The following is a 17855-nucleotide window of genomic DNA, read 5'->3' as shown; positions in this document are numbered from 1 at the left end:
ACACACAGTATCGCTCCTACTATTACCTACTTTCAGTGAACACTCTTTAGGTTGAGAAATATCCATGACAAGGATCTGTCTATACTTAGTACAGATAAATATATACTGAAAAATAATGAAATAAATAAATATACTTATTTATTCCACATGGCTAATGTTTATAGCAGTTCATGCACACATTCAGTTCACCGAACTTCCTACTGAGCTACCCAAGGCTTCTTTCAGAATGACCTTACCAACAAAGAGCCCTGGCAAGGGAAAGTGAGGTGCAGTTTAGCCTTTCTTGTTCTAGCTGCTGATATGTGAGACGTGCAGGACAGATGTAAAACTACTTTGGGCCAGTAAAAGGCCCAAAAGGTATGTAAGTACTGTGGCTCCACAATACTTTGGTTGCTCATGGGGTAACAAAGCAAAACACTGCTCCTTCCTTGTGTTTTATTCAAAAATGCAATCAAGCTTTTAGCACTTGCTCTTTGCTCAGTATACCTCTACATGGCTAATTTGCAGGGTATGACTCTCTTACCTGGTTCCCAGAAGCAGTACCATCCCCACCTTGGCTGGAGTTCCTATGTTTGGGAAGCTGAACACAATAGCTGCAACTGACAGTTAGTAGTTCTCCCTTGATGATTTTTTTGCTTTTAATGAAACATATTCCAACCTTGTTTGTAAGAGATAGTGATAGATACACTCCACTGCCATGTCAGGGCAAAGCCATTCAGCGATACACTGCACTGCCCAGTCCAAATATAACGAGTCGGGATTTCAGCCTTTTCAACACATATAAATAGGTATAAAAACACATAATCACTTGTAAAATTCCTGTTTCAGAAATACCTTACTTTAGTATTTACATAAAACAACTGTTGCGCTAGCATAAGTATTTTCATCTTAGAACAAGCACTTCTATTTTTTCATATGCTACTTTACATGCTTCTAACCAGACAAACACATAAAAATGGTTTAAAAAAAATAAAAGAAAGGTGTTTTCATTTGTGAAGTAGTGCAAGAAAGTTCTCCAAGTATCTGGGAGAGGAAGTGATTGCTTTACTGAACACACAATGCAAAGGTGGAAGGAACTTTTTTCATGGAAAGACTTATGTGTAAGCCATCTAGTAAGATGCACCGCCCCTTTTCAAATGGAGTGTAAGCAATAAGGTTAAAGTATCCAAAAATGATTCCTGACCAGAACGTTTTCACCCTGTCTGTAGAGTGTACTGTTCCAGTCCTTTGCCACTCACAGTTTCAGTCCAAAAATCCTTTGAAATGAAAGTCCTCTGCATGGACTGTAGAGGGCTCAGATCAGTCTCTGTATCTTCAACACACTGAGCAGAGATCCTGAGGGTGATTTTTTAAATATGATTTTCTTTCTTACCTAATACTTACCTAATTGTATTTCACTACATAAATGTGGTCTTAACAACTGCATTTTTTTCAAGCATAATATCTTTATGAAATTACACAGTGATTTTGATCCTCTAGGGCAGATTTCCAGTCATACTTACTGAATGGAGAGCTAGACTTTTCTGAGAGTTAAAGTAAAACTTTACTAACAATCCCTACACCCTGCTGGAGTCATAGCATCAGGTTCAGCCCTCCTTCCCTGGTCTGATGCAAATCAGTGTAATTAATTTTTATTTCATTCTCACTATGGTTCCAAAAGACAGGTTCTTTAAAAATTAAGTAAATTTCATCTTGGGAAAGCATCCCACGAGCAGAGGAGAGAAGCAAATGTTAGTTGCTAGTGTATGGAATATTAGGACAAAATACAAGCCTCATCATAGGAGATGAAGGAAATGTGAAGAAAGTGGCACCAATTGTGATCCTTAGGCTGGATTTCCCCCAAACTGCTGCTCTACATGGCCTTTGCATTGTGTGACTGAATGGCAGAACACCTCAACTGAGCTATGCCAAAAGCCAGCAGCGCTGCTTCCCCTGTTTAGCTCCCATTTCTTTCAGTCTCCGAACTTCTAACTGCTCTGATTTACTGACAGAAGACTGATTTACATTTTATATGGTTTTTACATGCTCAAAAGGAAAACAGTGGTTAAATACGAACACAAATGGGCACACTGTCATCAGATGTACTCTCCTCAGCATGAATCATGTGCTGCCTGCCCATCAGCATAAGATCCTATATAGAATTGAACTGAAAAACTGTTAAAGAAGTTTTGAGCTCCATTACTGTGATGGTTATCAAAACAGGCACTCACACAGACAATACTACTAACATCACAAAAGTGGAAAATGAACCATTACAAAAGGCTGGACTTTAACAGCTCTATAAGGAGTTGCATTACAGTCCTAACAGCAATATCAAGCACATTCCTTCCATGACTGTAAACAAGGCAGTGTGTCCTGATTCACATGAATGAGGGATATAAAACATCAAGAGTATTCCAAGTCTTTGTGATGAAGCAAGACAACCTGTGGCAACTACAAATGTGGAAGAGTGAGGCTTTTTTTTTTTTGATACTGCTGTTGCCAAAACTGGTAGGAAAATTTTCCACACTTTTCCACAGTGCTCAGATGTAAGCAGGGAAAACCATGAGATGCAACTCTGAACCCGTATGGTTGTTCAGAACTGATTTGAATTGATCAGAATTGTGCAGAATTCAGTTATTCTAAATTGATTTGGAGAAGGAACAATGATCCTTGTGTTGCTTAAAATGAGGAAAAAACACTTGTGCAACTGCAATGGCTATGCCTTGCAATCCCTCTGGGTGTCATTTTCATTGCATCTTTAGCCAATCTCATTAGAAGTCTCAGAAGAGTTCCGTCCCTATCGACTGAGGAAATGTTATAAAGACAATTGATTAGGAAAACCTATTCAAGCACATGTCCGGTAGGAGTGGAGTTATTTCTACTGTGTATTTCTAAAACCGTTTTTCAGCACTAGTAGCACTTTGATAGCAATGGTCAGGTAGCTGAGATGAAGTGTAGCTGATACTGATGAGATACAGAGACTCCAAACATTATTTGTAGGCTGGATGACAGAAGTCATGCACTTTTCCACTACTTCTTCAGTGACTGACTGTCCACAGTAACTTTAAGGCTCTGATTTCCCACGATGGTATGGCAAGTTCAGACTGTTACTTTTCCTTCCTTAAAGGTTGACTGTAAAGTCACTCAGCAAGTCTTTTAGTCAGCAAGTTTCCTTCCCTGATGTCTTGTTACATAAATAATATTATTTATAACATTTATATAATAATTGCTTTATTTTGTTCACCTTTATTATAACAAACAAGTCAAAATAGGCTGTACTAGGAAACAAACAAAAATCTGTCTGAAATGAAGTATGATGCAGCCTTGACACTAATGGACATAAACAGTGCCCTACTTCTGCTTGCCAAGCTTTTTCCTAAGATCTCCAAGAATTCAGTCAGGCCAACTCAGTGCCCATGTTCAAGTCACTGCTGCTCCGTGGGTATTTTCCCAATGTTGAACCACAGTGACAGAAATCAGGCAGAGAAAGAACACAAACAGCTTTTCCATCACAGCTTTTAATATATGGACCACTAGTTCTGTTGCAACTAATAGTGTGAATCATGAATAAGGGTAGACAGTTCTACCTAATACTACTAAGTTCTTTGAAATACACATTCATATTTGGTGTCTCTCCTGATGGAATAGGGCATAGTAAAGACACCAAATGCAGGTGTCACTCTAGACAGTATTGTCATAGATACATACACAGAATGCACCTCTTTTCTTGAAGACTAGCAGATATTAGAACCTTCTTTTGTGCCCGCTTGGAAATAACACCTTAACTCCCATCAAAGTTTGAATATTCTCAGTAATTGGAAATTCACACAGTTTTTCCAAAGTGTCCTCCTGCCACATTGTGTAATACTGAGCAGAAATATTCAGGAAATAGTAAAGTGTTAAATAAGAGGTCCAGAAGTTATACTTCTCTGCCCCTCTTGTTGTGCCTAAGTCCACATACTTGTAGGATCCAGTATCTGTGGTGCTCCAAAGGGTTACTTTTTTCCTCCTTATATATGTGCAAAGGCTGTACAAGGTTCAACTTGCCAAAGTCATGGTTATCTCCTATGTTCTGAACTCTTCTTTCTGGACCTAGGTGAACTGAATTTTAAAAGGATCATGGAAAGTCTCTATGAATCACCTCAAAACTGCATTGAGAGCATTTGCCAGAGTGAGTCACTTGTTAAAAGCGACTGAACACTTGAATGTGAGAGACCAAGAGGATTAACATTATCTACCTGTCAGTATATGTTAGATGCTGTAACTAAGGAAAGATGTGACCTTCCAATCAGAGGTGCCTGTGATAAAACAGGTATAAAGCAGAAGACAACAGGAAACATAAGACAATTTTCTTCAGGCTAATGAAGTTAAATGATGACATTTGTGGTGGCCAGCACTGAATTGTGAAGGAGATAGCATTATAGGAGGAGAGAAGAATTAATACACTGTTTCTTCTCTCAGATGTTAAAAGTTCCTATGCTACTATTTAATGGACAGTCAACAATGTAGGACACAGACTATTATTTCTCTCTGTCTGTGTTTGTAATGTCACATAAAATATTCCAATAATGGAAAAATTTCATTTATTACTACCAATGGTCCTGGAGTTGAGAAGCAACTTTATAGATACAGTATAGGTAGTACAGTATAGTATAGTACAGTATATATAGTATAGATACACTCAACTGTTACTGTCCCAAATGCAAACCAGCAGGACAACTACAGTTATCTAAATCATAGAATCACAGAATGGCTTGGGTTGGAAGGGACCTTAAAGATCAATTAGTTCCAATCTCCCTGCCATGGGCAGGGACACCTTTCACTAGACCAGATTGCTCAAAACCCCATACAACTTGTCCTTGAACACTTCCAAGGAAGGGGCGTCCACAACTTCTCTGAGGAACGTGTTGCAGTATCTCATCACCCTCACAGTAAATAATTTCTTTCTTATATCTAATCTCAACATACTGTCATTAAGTTCAAAGCCATTTCCCTTTGTTCTGTCACTACATGTTCTTGTAAAAAGTCCTTGTCCATCTTTCTTGTAGGCACCCTCAGGTACAGGAAGGCTGCAATTAGGTCACCCTGCAGTCTTCTCTTTTCCATGCTGAACAATCTCAGTTCTCTCAGACTTTCCTCACAGGATGGATGCTCCATCCCTCTAATCAACTTGGTGGCCCTCCTCTGGGCCCACTGCAACAGACTGATGTCCTTCCTGTGCTGGGGCCCCCAGAGACAGGTGCAGTACTCCACATGGCGTCTCATGAGGGTAGAGCAGGGGGGCAGGATCACCTCCCTAACCTGCTGGTCACACTGCTTTTGATGCAGCCCAGGATACAATTGTCTTTCTGGGCTACAAGCACATATAGTTGGGTCATGTCTAGTCTCTCACCCAGCAGTATCCCTGAGAACTTCTCGGCAGGGCTGCTCTCAATCTGTTCATCCTACATCCTGGACTGATACTGGGGGGTTGCCCTGATCCAGGTGCAGTACCTGGCACCAGTTAAGACTTCTCTTGTTAAACCTCATGAGATTCCTTTCCCATAGGTCAGTTCTTGAGCTTGTTGAGATCACTAACTCTTAGAAGCGCTATCTACATCTAGGATATACAGGAATAAAATGTTGACATAGCATATTATTAATCTCAGACGAATGCTGCCTGACATTTTACCACTCACAACTTAGTAAGACATCCATCCAGCCTTCCCTCCTAAATGCGCATCAGCCAGACTGTTGTAGTCAGATTATTTGTGAGGATGCCATAATGTGATATTTGGAATGTGCACAAGCAAGGCTGAGCTGCTGAGCAGACTGTGCTGCTGATACACTTTGTGGGAGAACATACCTGAGTGAGGCCTGGGGATGACTTCAGTGTGGTAAAAGAAAAGATTTATGGTGCTGAATATCAGTACTGTGTTATGCAGACAGCCTCACAGATTCCATTCTCACTCTAATGTAAATCAAAGATGGCTTATGTTCAGCTAATTGAGACATACATAATGAAAAGTGGCCTAGGAGGGGAACTGAGTAACTTGGTTTTCTAAGTTTAGGCTTTATAAAATCAGTAAGCTCCTTCTGATTTTGACTCTAGGACTCTGAAGCACTCAGAAAATGTTAGAAAAAGAATTCTGTGCTTGACAGAGATCACTTGTATGAGCCATACTCTTTAGCAACTGCACCTGTTTGCCACTGTCTCTTTTACAACACTCATAAGGGGAACATTAAGCAAGAATTATGCAATGAACTGATTGCTTAGGTGCAAATTTCCATCTTTTTTGCCAAAGAGATGGCTATATGAAATGCAGTTCGTATTTCTTAATTAGAACTACTCAACTGAGGGCAATTTGAGATATTTCGTGAAGAAGAAAAAGAAATCAATTTTGAAAAAAATGACTGAAGGAATGACACTCTTGGGTTAACCTGGCAGATCAAAGTTGTAAATGTAAAATCATAAGAAATCGGGAGCTACATAAAATTAAAAGTTTAACATAAAATCTCATTGAATTAAAAAAAGGAAAAGGTTGCAGAAACTTCATTTCTAAAATCACATATACATGAATATTGACTTTACATGGTAACAGAAGGATATGGGCTAGAATGCCTGGAGAAATAAACAGTTTACAGTGGCTGTAAAAGCAGAGAGAAGAAAGATAACTAGGATGATGGCAGACTGAATTAGAGCTTCATCTCAAATTAGAGTACAAGACTTCCTGATAAATCCCAGGTGAATGCAAAGCAACATTTGTTCTCTCTCTCTTAGAATATATTCTGAGTTCTGAGTTCCTTAGAATATATTCCCATTTCAATGATCCATCAATGTAGTAGCAAATATGTACTAGTGTAATACAATAAGCTCTGGCTATGCATCCACTGCTGTTATCTGCATACAAATATTTAAATTGATAAAAATCCCCTAGATCCTGTAACCATATTGATTTGACTTTGAACTGCTGCAAAGTGAACAGCTTGTAAACCAATGTCCTGTTGTCTCTGTTCTCCACATTGCACAACACAGGCTCAGGAACAGCTTTGTCCTCCCCTTACATATTCTTGCATTCTACTTAACCTTTCAATCTTAGGCCATAATGCTAATGTTACGAATGATGATTGATGTAGAAGGTTTATATGTGCCTTAATTTCAAACAACCATTTGAAGCTGTAAACTAAAAAATACAAGAGATTAGAAGCAATTCCTTTTACTACAAAGGACACAGTCCAAGTATGTTAGCAAAAAAGAAACCCATGTATAGCAAAGAAAGCAGTTGCTAAACACTGTCATGAATTTCAGCTGTGGTCAGGAAAATATAATCAGTTAAACATAAGAGAAAACAGTATCTCTTCAGGAGATGCGACTGCAGGAACATACAAACTTCATAAAAGCAGGTACACAGTTAGGCTTGGTCTTCTAAGGATAATGAGAGTAAGAATCTCATCAAAAGTGTTATGATGGAATGGGAGAAAAATTCAACTTGATGTGGATTGCAGACAGAAGAAATAATCTGCGCTCAGAAACAAAGAAAAGACTGCTCAGCAGATAGATGCTTTAAAGAAGGGTAAATTGAATTTATCAGTGGCATGGAGATAATCATATAAGAGATTATTTTTATGATATACACCAAGACGTTTTTCCACAAGGGAAATCAGAATGACAGAGGGAAAATACAGCTAAACTATTTCAGTTTACTTTTCTCTTATTTTTCTCTTATGTTCACTTTGAATGCATTTCTTTTGTATCCCACATAGAAAAAAAAAGTAAAGGTATATTTCTGTTTTTAGGCATGTTGCATGCTATGTACCTGCTTCAGTGAGGCCAAGGTAGGACACAGGCATCAGATAATATCATGGAACATAGAAATTTCAACAACATTTTTGCAAAAAAACCCCACAACAATTAAGAGAAGGGTATAAACTGGGTTTTGCAAGTTTACTGGTGTAGTCAGTATTCTGATCTTGCTCTGCTCATCTGGCATAAACCTTTTGCATTAGTCTTTGGGGAATAGATACCTTAGACACTTGCTCTCCACGAAGTCCACAATTTAAAAAAAAAATCCTATTCCAGTGCCTTTCAGAGATTTGTCTTTATTAACAACAAAAGTAAAATAACTTCAGCTCAAACCTTCTGTTGATGCTGTTTTATTTTATTGAGCCTGTTGCTAAGATGACAACTTTGGGACTTCTGAGCCCACACCCTAGATTCTATCTTTTCAGGCAGCCACTTCCCCCTCTTATATCCAGAAGTTATGAGTCATCTGCCTCACTGAGCCAACAAATGCCTCTTAACCTTTTCCAGGCCTGAGAGAATAACAGCAGAAGGAGGTGTACAGGCAGATTCTAATGACCTTTTAATCACACAGAACGACTGTGTGAGACAAAATTTAGTCTTAAAGGTCTTTCAGAAAACATACATTAGAAAGTAAATGCTAATTAAGATGTCATTTCAGATAGCATGGCATACTGAAACACTATCTGATATCTTCCAAGGAGAATAGTTTCTAAGTCTAATCCAAGCTAAACAGTGAGGGTTCTGACACATTGGTCACAGCGATTTATTCTAGTATGCTGATATTTCATTATAATATTGCAGTCGGAGTGTGATCTTGCATTCCTCTTCCATAAATAAAAGGTAAATCACTCACCCTTCAGAAGGTGTGAAGCCAAGTTAAGGCTTTGAATAGAATATGCATTTTCATTTTGCTGAAATGCTTTTATTCTAACTTGCAGAAGTTTAGAACGCTTCTCATAAACATGTTACTGCTGCTGCTGAAAACAAGAGTTCTCTTAAGCTGTTCTGTGTGTAGCCAGCTGGGGGCTCTCAAAAGCATCATAAGCAGGTCCTTTTTCAGAAGCCCTGACTGTCACTATACCTGGACAGATGCAAGGTAGCACTATGACAGATATATATTTTCAGTCAGCATAAGGGCTTCACAACCAATCTGGTTGATCAGCTGAACATCAACAGGACAACTAAAGGAATTCTCAAGTATCTGTAAAAATTACAATTCTGCTATAGACCACGGGATTTTCTTTTTACATTAAAATCAGGTAGTGAAGTCATTATTTCATCTGGACCCAACAACACCGTAAGCAACCCTTTGTACTAGAACTCTGAGTAGACTTGCATATGTAATACACACAACATATACAGCTTTTATATTTGTGGCAGAATTTTATTTTCAAGCTTTCATGGTCGTTAATACTAAAAACCACTTGTGAGGTATGGTGCATCATTTAATTTGTTTCCCTAAACAGTTGAATAAATATGGGATTTTTGGTAAATATTAATTTCAGTATTTTGATTACAACAACATAGCAGCATAATTCAGCTTAAAGGAAATGAGTATTTTCCCTACTCTTCTTAAAAAAAACCCAACAAAGTAATATAAGAAATGAGTTCTGTAATGGCTTACTGCAGGAAACCAGGACCATGTTATTTTAACAACAAAAGATCAAAAATACAAGAAATGAATGTATGAGATTACCTTGATGCAAGAGGAGCACTCACATTGGGAAGAGATATGACTAGGACTGTTAAGAGAGCATATAAAAGACAGGTTACTGAGACTCATGACATTCCACAGAATTTTTGAGTAGTAGATAGGTGTGGGTAACATGCACACCATCCTAATAATGGTAGTAGTGCATAAATTCTGCTTCTTTGTTCTCAATAAGCAGTACATACAGCTGCTGAGGTATCAAGGGAGCCATATCAGCTCCCTTAGTTTTTGTGTTGGTTTTATGCCAGACCTAATTTCACCATAACTTAGAGCACAAAGATGTGCTATATCACAATGGGCCCTGTGTGAGCCCACAGCCCTTCAGTGCTTTGCAAGGGAACATGAAACATTTTTTTCTAGCTAACATTACAATTCTTAAGATTTTGGAGACAATTTAGTACCCTGATAGATGAAATCCTCAAACACTTGGGGCAGCATCAAAGAAATCATATAACCACCCCTGCTTAGGTTCCTCAAAATGTGTCCCTTAAGTCTAATGTCTCCCTTAAATGTCTTTCCTCCACCACGACAACTTCCAAAAAACCCAGTGTATATAGATTGTGCATCTGGTGTGGGCACAGTGAGTAGTTTTTCACTGTTTCTCTAAAATAAATTCTAAAGCAATGGGACAGTTTATCTTCTTTTCTTTTGAGTATTTTTATTTTGTTTTGTGCAAAAAAGCTCCTTGACAAATCGTTGAGACCATTGAAGGAGGGAGTCAAGTCAATTTGCAGAACTGAGAGCCATTCAACTAGACCTAAAGATTGCTAAATGGGAAAAATGGCCTTACTTTATGTCTATACTGACTCCTGGATGGTGGCTAATGACCTGTGGGGATGGCTACAGCAATGGAAGAAGGCCAATTGGTTATGCAGGGTTAAACCCATTTGGGCTACTCCACTGTGGCAGGACATCACTGCATGGGTAGCAAACATGAAGGTGCATCATGTCTATGCTCGCATGCCCAAAAGTCATGCCATTGAAGAACACTGAAACAGTTTACATGTGGATAAGGCTGTCAAAATTGAAATAGCTCAGGTAGACTTAGACTGGGAGTGGAAGGGTGAGTTCTTTACAGCCTGATGGGCCCATGAAACATCAGGACATCTAGGAAGAGATTCAACATGCAGATGGGCTCATAATAGAGGGGTGGACCTGACCATGTAGGCAATCAAACAGGTCATTCATGAATATGAAACGTGCTGCAATCAAGTGAGTCAGTTGAGTAAAATCTCCCTGGAAGAGAGGACAGTGGCTGGGTTTCCAATACTACGAGAACTGGCAATTTGACTGTATTAGATGACTGCCACGAACAGGCCAAAGCAAGTGTTAGATACTCACCATGGTGGAGGCAACTACTGGTTGGCTGCAAACATACCCAGTAAACCAGGCCACTGCTTGAAACACCATCTTAGGCCTTGAAAGGCACATTTTATGACAACATGGTACTCCAGAAAGTATTGAATCAGACAACGGGACTAATTTTCAAAATAACCTCATAAATTCTTGGCCAAAGAAACTGTGACATTGAGTGGATATATCACATCCTCTGTCAGCTATGAGCCTCTGAAAAGATTGAGAGGTATAATGGACTGCTAAAGACTATGTTAAGAGCATTAGGCAATGGGACATGGAAGCATTGGGATGCAAATTTAACAGAAACCACTTGGCTGGTTAACACCAGAGGATCTGCTGAGTGCCCAAAGAAACCCCCTACATACTGTGGGAGGAAATTAGGTCCCTGTACTACAGATAGAGAAGTTACCACAGAAGGCAACGTGGATTTCTCCTCCCATGGGAGAAAAGGTAAACCCACTTGTGGGACTGTCTTCGCTCAAGGACCTGAGTGTACTTGGTGAGTAACGTGGAAGGATGGGGAGACACAGTGTGTGTCTCATGGAGACTTAACCTTGGGAGAAAAATAATCTGTGACATAAATTCTATGTTGTAGGATGTAAAGTAGCAGGAATGACAGGAACCAACAAAGAGTGAATTTAGCAAGGAGCAAGGAGTGTGTGACAATGGCCCAGGTTGGGCTGGTGTTGGTGCCCAATGATCAGACCTGCTGCTTTTCCTGTCCTAAGCACCCATCTTGATGGAATGAAGCCCGAGTCATGACCTGTGTTTGAAAATCTGTAGGGGTGGAGAAAGCTCATTAAATGGGAAAATAATATCTACCTGTGAAAAGACAGGGGAGAGTAGTTAATGAAAATGTATAAATCTCTATGTGGGGTATAAAGATGGTTTAAGGATGTAATTTAAGTCGTAAGTGACAGTAAGAAGGGATTTCAAGAATGAGAAATAAATACAATGGAATAGTTAGAACATATATATATATTTATATATGTATATATATAAAAATTATGTGAGATCCAAGTATTACACAAATTGTATGGAATAAGAGGTAGGAATGATATTGGGTCTGGCTGAGATGGAATTAATTTTCCCCAAAGCAGCGCTCACAGTGCTGTGCTTTGCACTGGTAGCTAGAAAGGTGTTGATAACAAACCAGTGATTTCGCAAATACTGACCAGGACTGTGACAGCATCAGCCCTGTCTCTCCAACATTCCACCTCCCATCAGTAGGTTGGGGGTGGGCAAGATCCTGTGAGGGGACACAAAAAGGACAGCTGACCCAAACGGACCAAAGGAATATTCCATGGGGGGCATTCGTTATTTACAATGTTTGCCTTATGAAACAACCACTACATGTGCTGAACCCCTACTTCTCAGGAAGTGGACAAACATTGCTTTATGATGGGAAATAGAGAATAATTTTTTTCTCTGCTTGTGTTTGTGCAATCTTTCACTTTTGCTTTAGTAAACTGCCTTGTCTCAACCTACGAGTTGTCTTCCATCTCATTTTCTCTCCCCTGTCCAGCTGACAAGGGGGACTGATAGGGTAGCCTGGTGGGCTCCCGACATCCAGCCAAGGTCATCCTACCACACACTGTAGAAATACTAACAATTAAATAACGTTCTTATAATCAGACAAGCTATTCTACTTGATTTGGGGGAAATCTAATGAACTGCAGTGAGGCCAAACTAGTTGAATTCTCTTGACTTAAAATAACTAAGATATAGATCAGTGTTAAATTTCAGGCCAGAAAAAAATAAGACATTAAACTATTTTGTAGAGGGAGACATATATCTACAGCTACAGTAGACAAAATACAAAGTATAATCAGCAGCTGGGTGAAGAAGTAATTTTCCTTTACGGTACAGTTATAAACCAAGTACATTACAGTTGTTTTTAGTATTATCAATCATTTTTACTACAGTAGTGCCTAAAACCCATGCAAAAGATGAGCCTCGCAGGATTCTGTAGTATGCAGAAATACACAGCAAAAGACCATAGTTATCCTGAAGAATTTATAGACTAGGTAAACAATATAGGTACCAGAGGAGAAAGTGATACAAAAAATGAGCATTGTGAACAATGTAATCACAGTAAATGTTAGGTTTGCAATGGGAAAGAACAAACAAGATGCTGACAAGGGATGCCAGGGGAAAAGGGGGCACTAAGAAAGGGATAGCTCAAGCAGAAAAGGCAAAATGTAGGTGAGCATGACCCATGGTAGCCTGCAACAGCAGCTGGCTGAATGCTTTGGACTTTCTCACAGGGTTGCCCTGGAGCTGGTGAAAGATTCCTCAGCAGGTCAAGAAGCGTTTGGAAACAGGTTCTGCTGGATGCATCTGATGCACTGATTTGTTCTTGTATTACTCTTATATAATTATATTTAGATATGACCATGCCACTGAAAGTCAGTTATTTGCAATTTTGGACCACAGAACTAAAAAATAAAGCGCATATGACACCTGCCTTAAAAATTATACTGTCACTCTTTGATTGAAACAAATCAGCTCTGCAATCAAAACAAAGTGAAATTAGGCACTTCATTCTTGAACAGACATTACTGATACCAGTGTATCTCAAAGAATTAGGATAACTGTCAGTCATAATACAGCTTTGCTCTTCAATATTTACTGATATACTTTCTCTGCCCTAAGCACAGAGGGAGGAGGCAGTGAAAATCAGACTTCACATAAAATCTCTTTAACCAACAGCAATTACAGCTGACAGTGCCAAATTAAAAAATGGCAACAGTGTGGGTTGAGGTTTTTCTTCCATTCAGTGTCACCAGATGAGTTACACAGCTAGGACAAAGCCTGTTCCTGTGATCATCTCCATGAAAAGAAATCTTTGATCCCACAGAAAGTTCCACAGAAGTCTGTGGAACTCCTCTGGTGGAGCATTTGGTCTGGAAGGCTCTGTTTTCAGGGTCTGCGTGAAAAAAATATTTTAAAGGTGTTCTTTATTTACTGGGCAGGTACCCAACCTAGAAACAGCGAATATAAAGACATGTTGGTTCGTGTAGACTAAGAGATGTTCCTAAAAGAATGCTTTCATAAAAGGGTTATAAGATCAATAAAGCATATTAACAAGGGATATGTATATACACATGCATAAGGAGGAGTTAATTTTATCTCTGTAGATAAAATTGGGAAAATTTATAATAAACAAATACATGCAATTCTGGTGGAAATGTTGTAAAAGAAATAGAAAATTAGGAGTAGCTGCAGAATAGAGAGTTGTTTTTTTTTTTTTCTCAAGAACTGAATTTTCTCTACCTTAATCAAAAGAAAACTCACTCATAATCTATTTAGTGTATCTGTGCTATCAAAAAGAGAAAATACTAAAAGGGTCTTCATTCTACTAATGAGCACTATTAGAGTTAGTGGCTTGAAGATCATATAAATGTCTGGAAACAAGCAAAATGCACACATTCTTATGGAGTATAGTGACTGTATCTACTAGGAAATCTATTAAAATAAACAACTGTTCCTCTATCACTTGATGTCTTATTCATCATTCAGAAAGTCACTTACTCTTTAATTTAAAGCATTTTAGATCAACACAAGAATCACTTGGTGAAATTTAATGATTTCAGAATGTTCTGAATGAAAATATCTGTAGCGGGTACAAAACCAAACAAGAATTACATAGATGTACATGACTAATAACTTCTCTCACAGTTGAGGAAAGTTTGGCTTTCTGAAAGTGACAAAGAGAAGCCCAGCTCCTTGCAGCAATCTCCCTGAGGCTTCCCATCTTTTCACAGACCTTCCCTTTCAGTTCTCCCTGCATAATTTTCTTTTCTTTTAGCTTTTTTAAAGAAGATTCTTCTAATATGACTAGCATGCAGCTATTTAACAATCTCAGTAAACTGTAGCTGAAGCTGAGTCTTCTCTCATTGCCATTCACCTATTTCGGTAGAAGATATTCTTCCTATGTAGATAGCGTGAGTATTTCTTTCTTTGTTTCTTTATTCTTTATTAACAATACCTTTATGATCATCTTCAAATTTACCTTTTTCTATTCAGTCAGAGTGCAAAGTCAAGCTGAAAAAGGAAACACTGCAGAGTTATGAAAATAGTTATGAAAATTTGGTGGCAACTTCTGTATGTTTGTAACCACAGCAAATTGCTATGAAATTAAATGGTACAGGTTTTCAGATAAAGAAAAGAAATGAAGCTACTTAGGGGCACCCAATCAAATAATAAATGCCACAGCAGCCACAGAACAACTCCTTGGTCCTGTCCAGCCCACAACACAACTGCCATGGCAGAGGACAGACAGATGAGGGAATACTGGACCTTTTAGGGCTTTGGGAAAGCAGTGGAGTCAGAAGCATAGTGAACAGTTCAAGGCTTCCAGGGCAGTGATCACAAAAGCTGTCAGCTTGACCAGGATAATATAAGGAATCTGAAAGCAGGAAAGATCTTTTCTCCTTGTTGGATATGGAACTAACAAACATAGGAGGGAATTTCTAGTCTTAATTACCAGTTTTTGTAAATAAGTCACATGCACAAAGTCCTGTTGTTGTGTGACCCTCTGCTTGCTTTTGAAGGTTAAGTAATAAGTAATGAATGATGAATAATTCATAATTAATGAATAAATAATGATCCTTTTGAGAGTGACTGGGATTGACTTGCTGATAGCAGTATTTTGGAAAGAAAAAGCTTGCAGTGAAAACAGAATAATTCTGCTCAAAGAACATGAGGAAAAGATACATGGATAAAGGCTCTACATAAAACTCTTATGAGAGATGTGGAGGAAGCCAGGTTTATTTCTAGGAACTGTCTTAGAAGCATCTCTGTGGGAATAGGTTATTACGTACAATTTCAATGTCCAAACTAAGAAGTAAGTCTGTTCCTGTTTTCTTGGAAACCCTTCAAAGAGGGAGCTTGCAGAGCACACACGCAGGGCGTGCTGAACAGATGCAGGTCCCAGTGTGCCTGCAGTGCATAAGTCTGTGTAGGCTTAGCAATGCTTCAGGCTGGCAACACATGAATGGTACTCAACATCACTGTTCACAGGTTTTATAATTCTGTAATGTTTATCTTCAAAAGTAATACTTCAGAGAAGCTTGACTGCATGATATCAGTGGTGTAAGACTAGAGGAACTGCCACTAAACAAATATCCTCTTTAGGATCAAGGACCTAGGACAAGCATTCCTAGGTCAGGTAAATGAGAAAGGCATTATCAACACAAAATATCTCTTTTTCCTGCCCTGTTCTCTTCACATTTCTCCTACCCCAATAGTTGTCTGCCAGGCTATGGAGAGAACTCAGCACATACCCTTCACCAATGAAATTTCATCATATCAGTGGGCCAAGAAGCACGCTGCTCTCCACTGTAGGTGGCCAAAAAATGAGGCACAGGCATGAGTTTCATCTAGAAAAAAGAAATTCAACAGTCTACATCTCTGTTACAGGCACCAGAAAAAGCCCTGGGATAGAACTTAAGCTTAAAATGTGCTTAATTTTCTACCTGCATTAGTTCTGGGTGAAAGAGGTAGGATTTTGAAACACAAATTCATGCGAGTTAAGAAAGGTACTAAACTTCTGCAAACTCATGTAACTCTATGTGTATTTACTTACACTAACAGTCTTGCCCCATATCATGAAAACCTGTAGTTACAAAGCTTGGTTTGAACAGCTCCTCACTGAAACTGGAGATAGTTTGCTCTCCCTGCAATTCCTCTGCTGCTGAATATACTTGCCCTTATTTTCACATCCTAAATGTTGCCAGGGTGTCCACTGGTTAGTTTGACAAGAAAGTTACTCTGCACTGGACTCTGGAAAAGATAGGAAAAATCCATAATCTCATATTTGATTTGATAGACTTAAACAACAGGAACTCATGATATGCGAAAAATTACAAATAGGTCATGTATTATTTAGTTGTGAGACAAACTCCATAGAGTATAGTTTCAACATAATATTTTCTATGTATAAAAAAGGTTATGTGCTGAGTTTATTCATACCTTTCTTAGAGAAAAGTACACTTAGTCCAACTGATAAATTGTCTGAATTTATTTCACACATGTGGTTTAATTTTGGATTTACAGATTATATCAATTTATCTAATTTTCTTCACATCAAATGAGGAAAATTAAATATGTATTATGCTACCATGCAACATGTTTTTCTCAAAGCATTTTTTTCCTGTCCACAGTGATTAGGGTGGCAGCACAATTATTGTTTGTTGTTCCCACAGTATCTATTTTTATACTGAAATCTAATTTTGTTTTTGCAGTTAACTCAACCACTATAAATAAGGTTACTTGGAACTTACTTGAAAGAAATGTTCTTAAAAACAGAGTCAGTGTAGTTCACAACCCCGTGAAGGATTTAATTCAAGCCATTTTTTAATAGACATAATGTGGAGGCATTTTCCCAATTTTGGTTTTTTTGTCAGTAAATTTTATGTGCCTTAATAGTTTCAGCAGAGTGAAATATCATTAACTGTACTCCAGTGAAAAAGAAGAAATGGTGAATTTTATTATAATTGTCAAGTCTGGATGTAAAACTTTAACAGAAACAGCATCTTAGCTTAGCAAAATACTAGAAGTGCATGAATGTATATACAAACATATTTACATATGCATATATGCATATACACAGTAATAGACATTGACTAACCTACCTGTTTATACTTAATTGCTATACCAAGATCTACCAGTAGCACAACTTTACTAAGAATCTACTTGTGACCTAAACTGTAGAGCCTTAGGAGGAAAAAGCAGGATCTGAAGCAGGAAAAAGGGGTAGAAGAAGAGGCTCTCTTGTGATGTCAAAAATTCTTTTTATGATAAGTATAACTAAAGATGGTTTAGATATTCTCTCTTTATTGCATATAAGAGTACTGAATTAACATTTTGGAAAAAAAATCTGAAGCTACATCATTAAACTTATTAATCTCAAATCATCAATTCAAAATACAACAGTATCAACAGCTTCATGATTTTATTAATCAAAAATGATCAACAACGGCATGCATAAAAGGTTCATTACATGAACTTTTGTGAAGT

The 17855-nt window shown here is 38.2% G+C and overlaps 1 protein-coding gene across 9 annotated transcripts in view; it reads right to left on the bottom strand.

Annotated features, from left to right (window-relative positions):
* The window catches only part of CHRM3 (cholinergic receptor muscarinic 3), a 274717-nt gene that overhangs the window by 74416 nt on the left and 182446 nt on the right, over nucleotides 1–17855 (bottom strand). For 2 of the 9 annotated variants that reach the window (XM_051783780.1, XM_051783779.1), the window contains one exon: nucleotides 9462–9507. The exons of the other annotated variants lie outside the window; for them this stretch is intronic. In XM_051783780.1, coding sequence (XP_051639740.1) covers nucleotides 9462–9507 — 46 coding nt within the window. The remainder of the gene's footprint in view (nucleotides 1–9461; nucleotides 9508–17855) is intronic. 9 annotated transcript variants of the gene reach the window in all.

This window comes from Manacus candei, unplaced genomic scaffold, assembly GCF_025592945.1.
Source record: "Manacus candei isolate 608988 ecotype Guabito, Panama unplaced genomic scaffold, ASM2559294v1 h1tg000017l, whole genome shotgun sequence".
In the NCBI taxonomy this organism is placed as follows: Eukaryota; Metazoa; Chordata; class Aves; order Passeriformes; family Pipridae; genus Manacus; species Manacus candei.
Note: the sequence above shows the minus strand (reverse complement) of the source record. Positions and strands in the feature narration are given on the sequence as shown.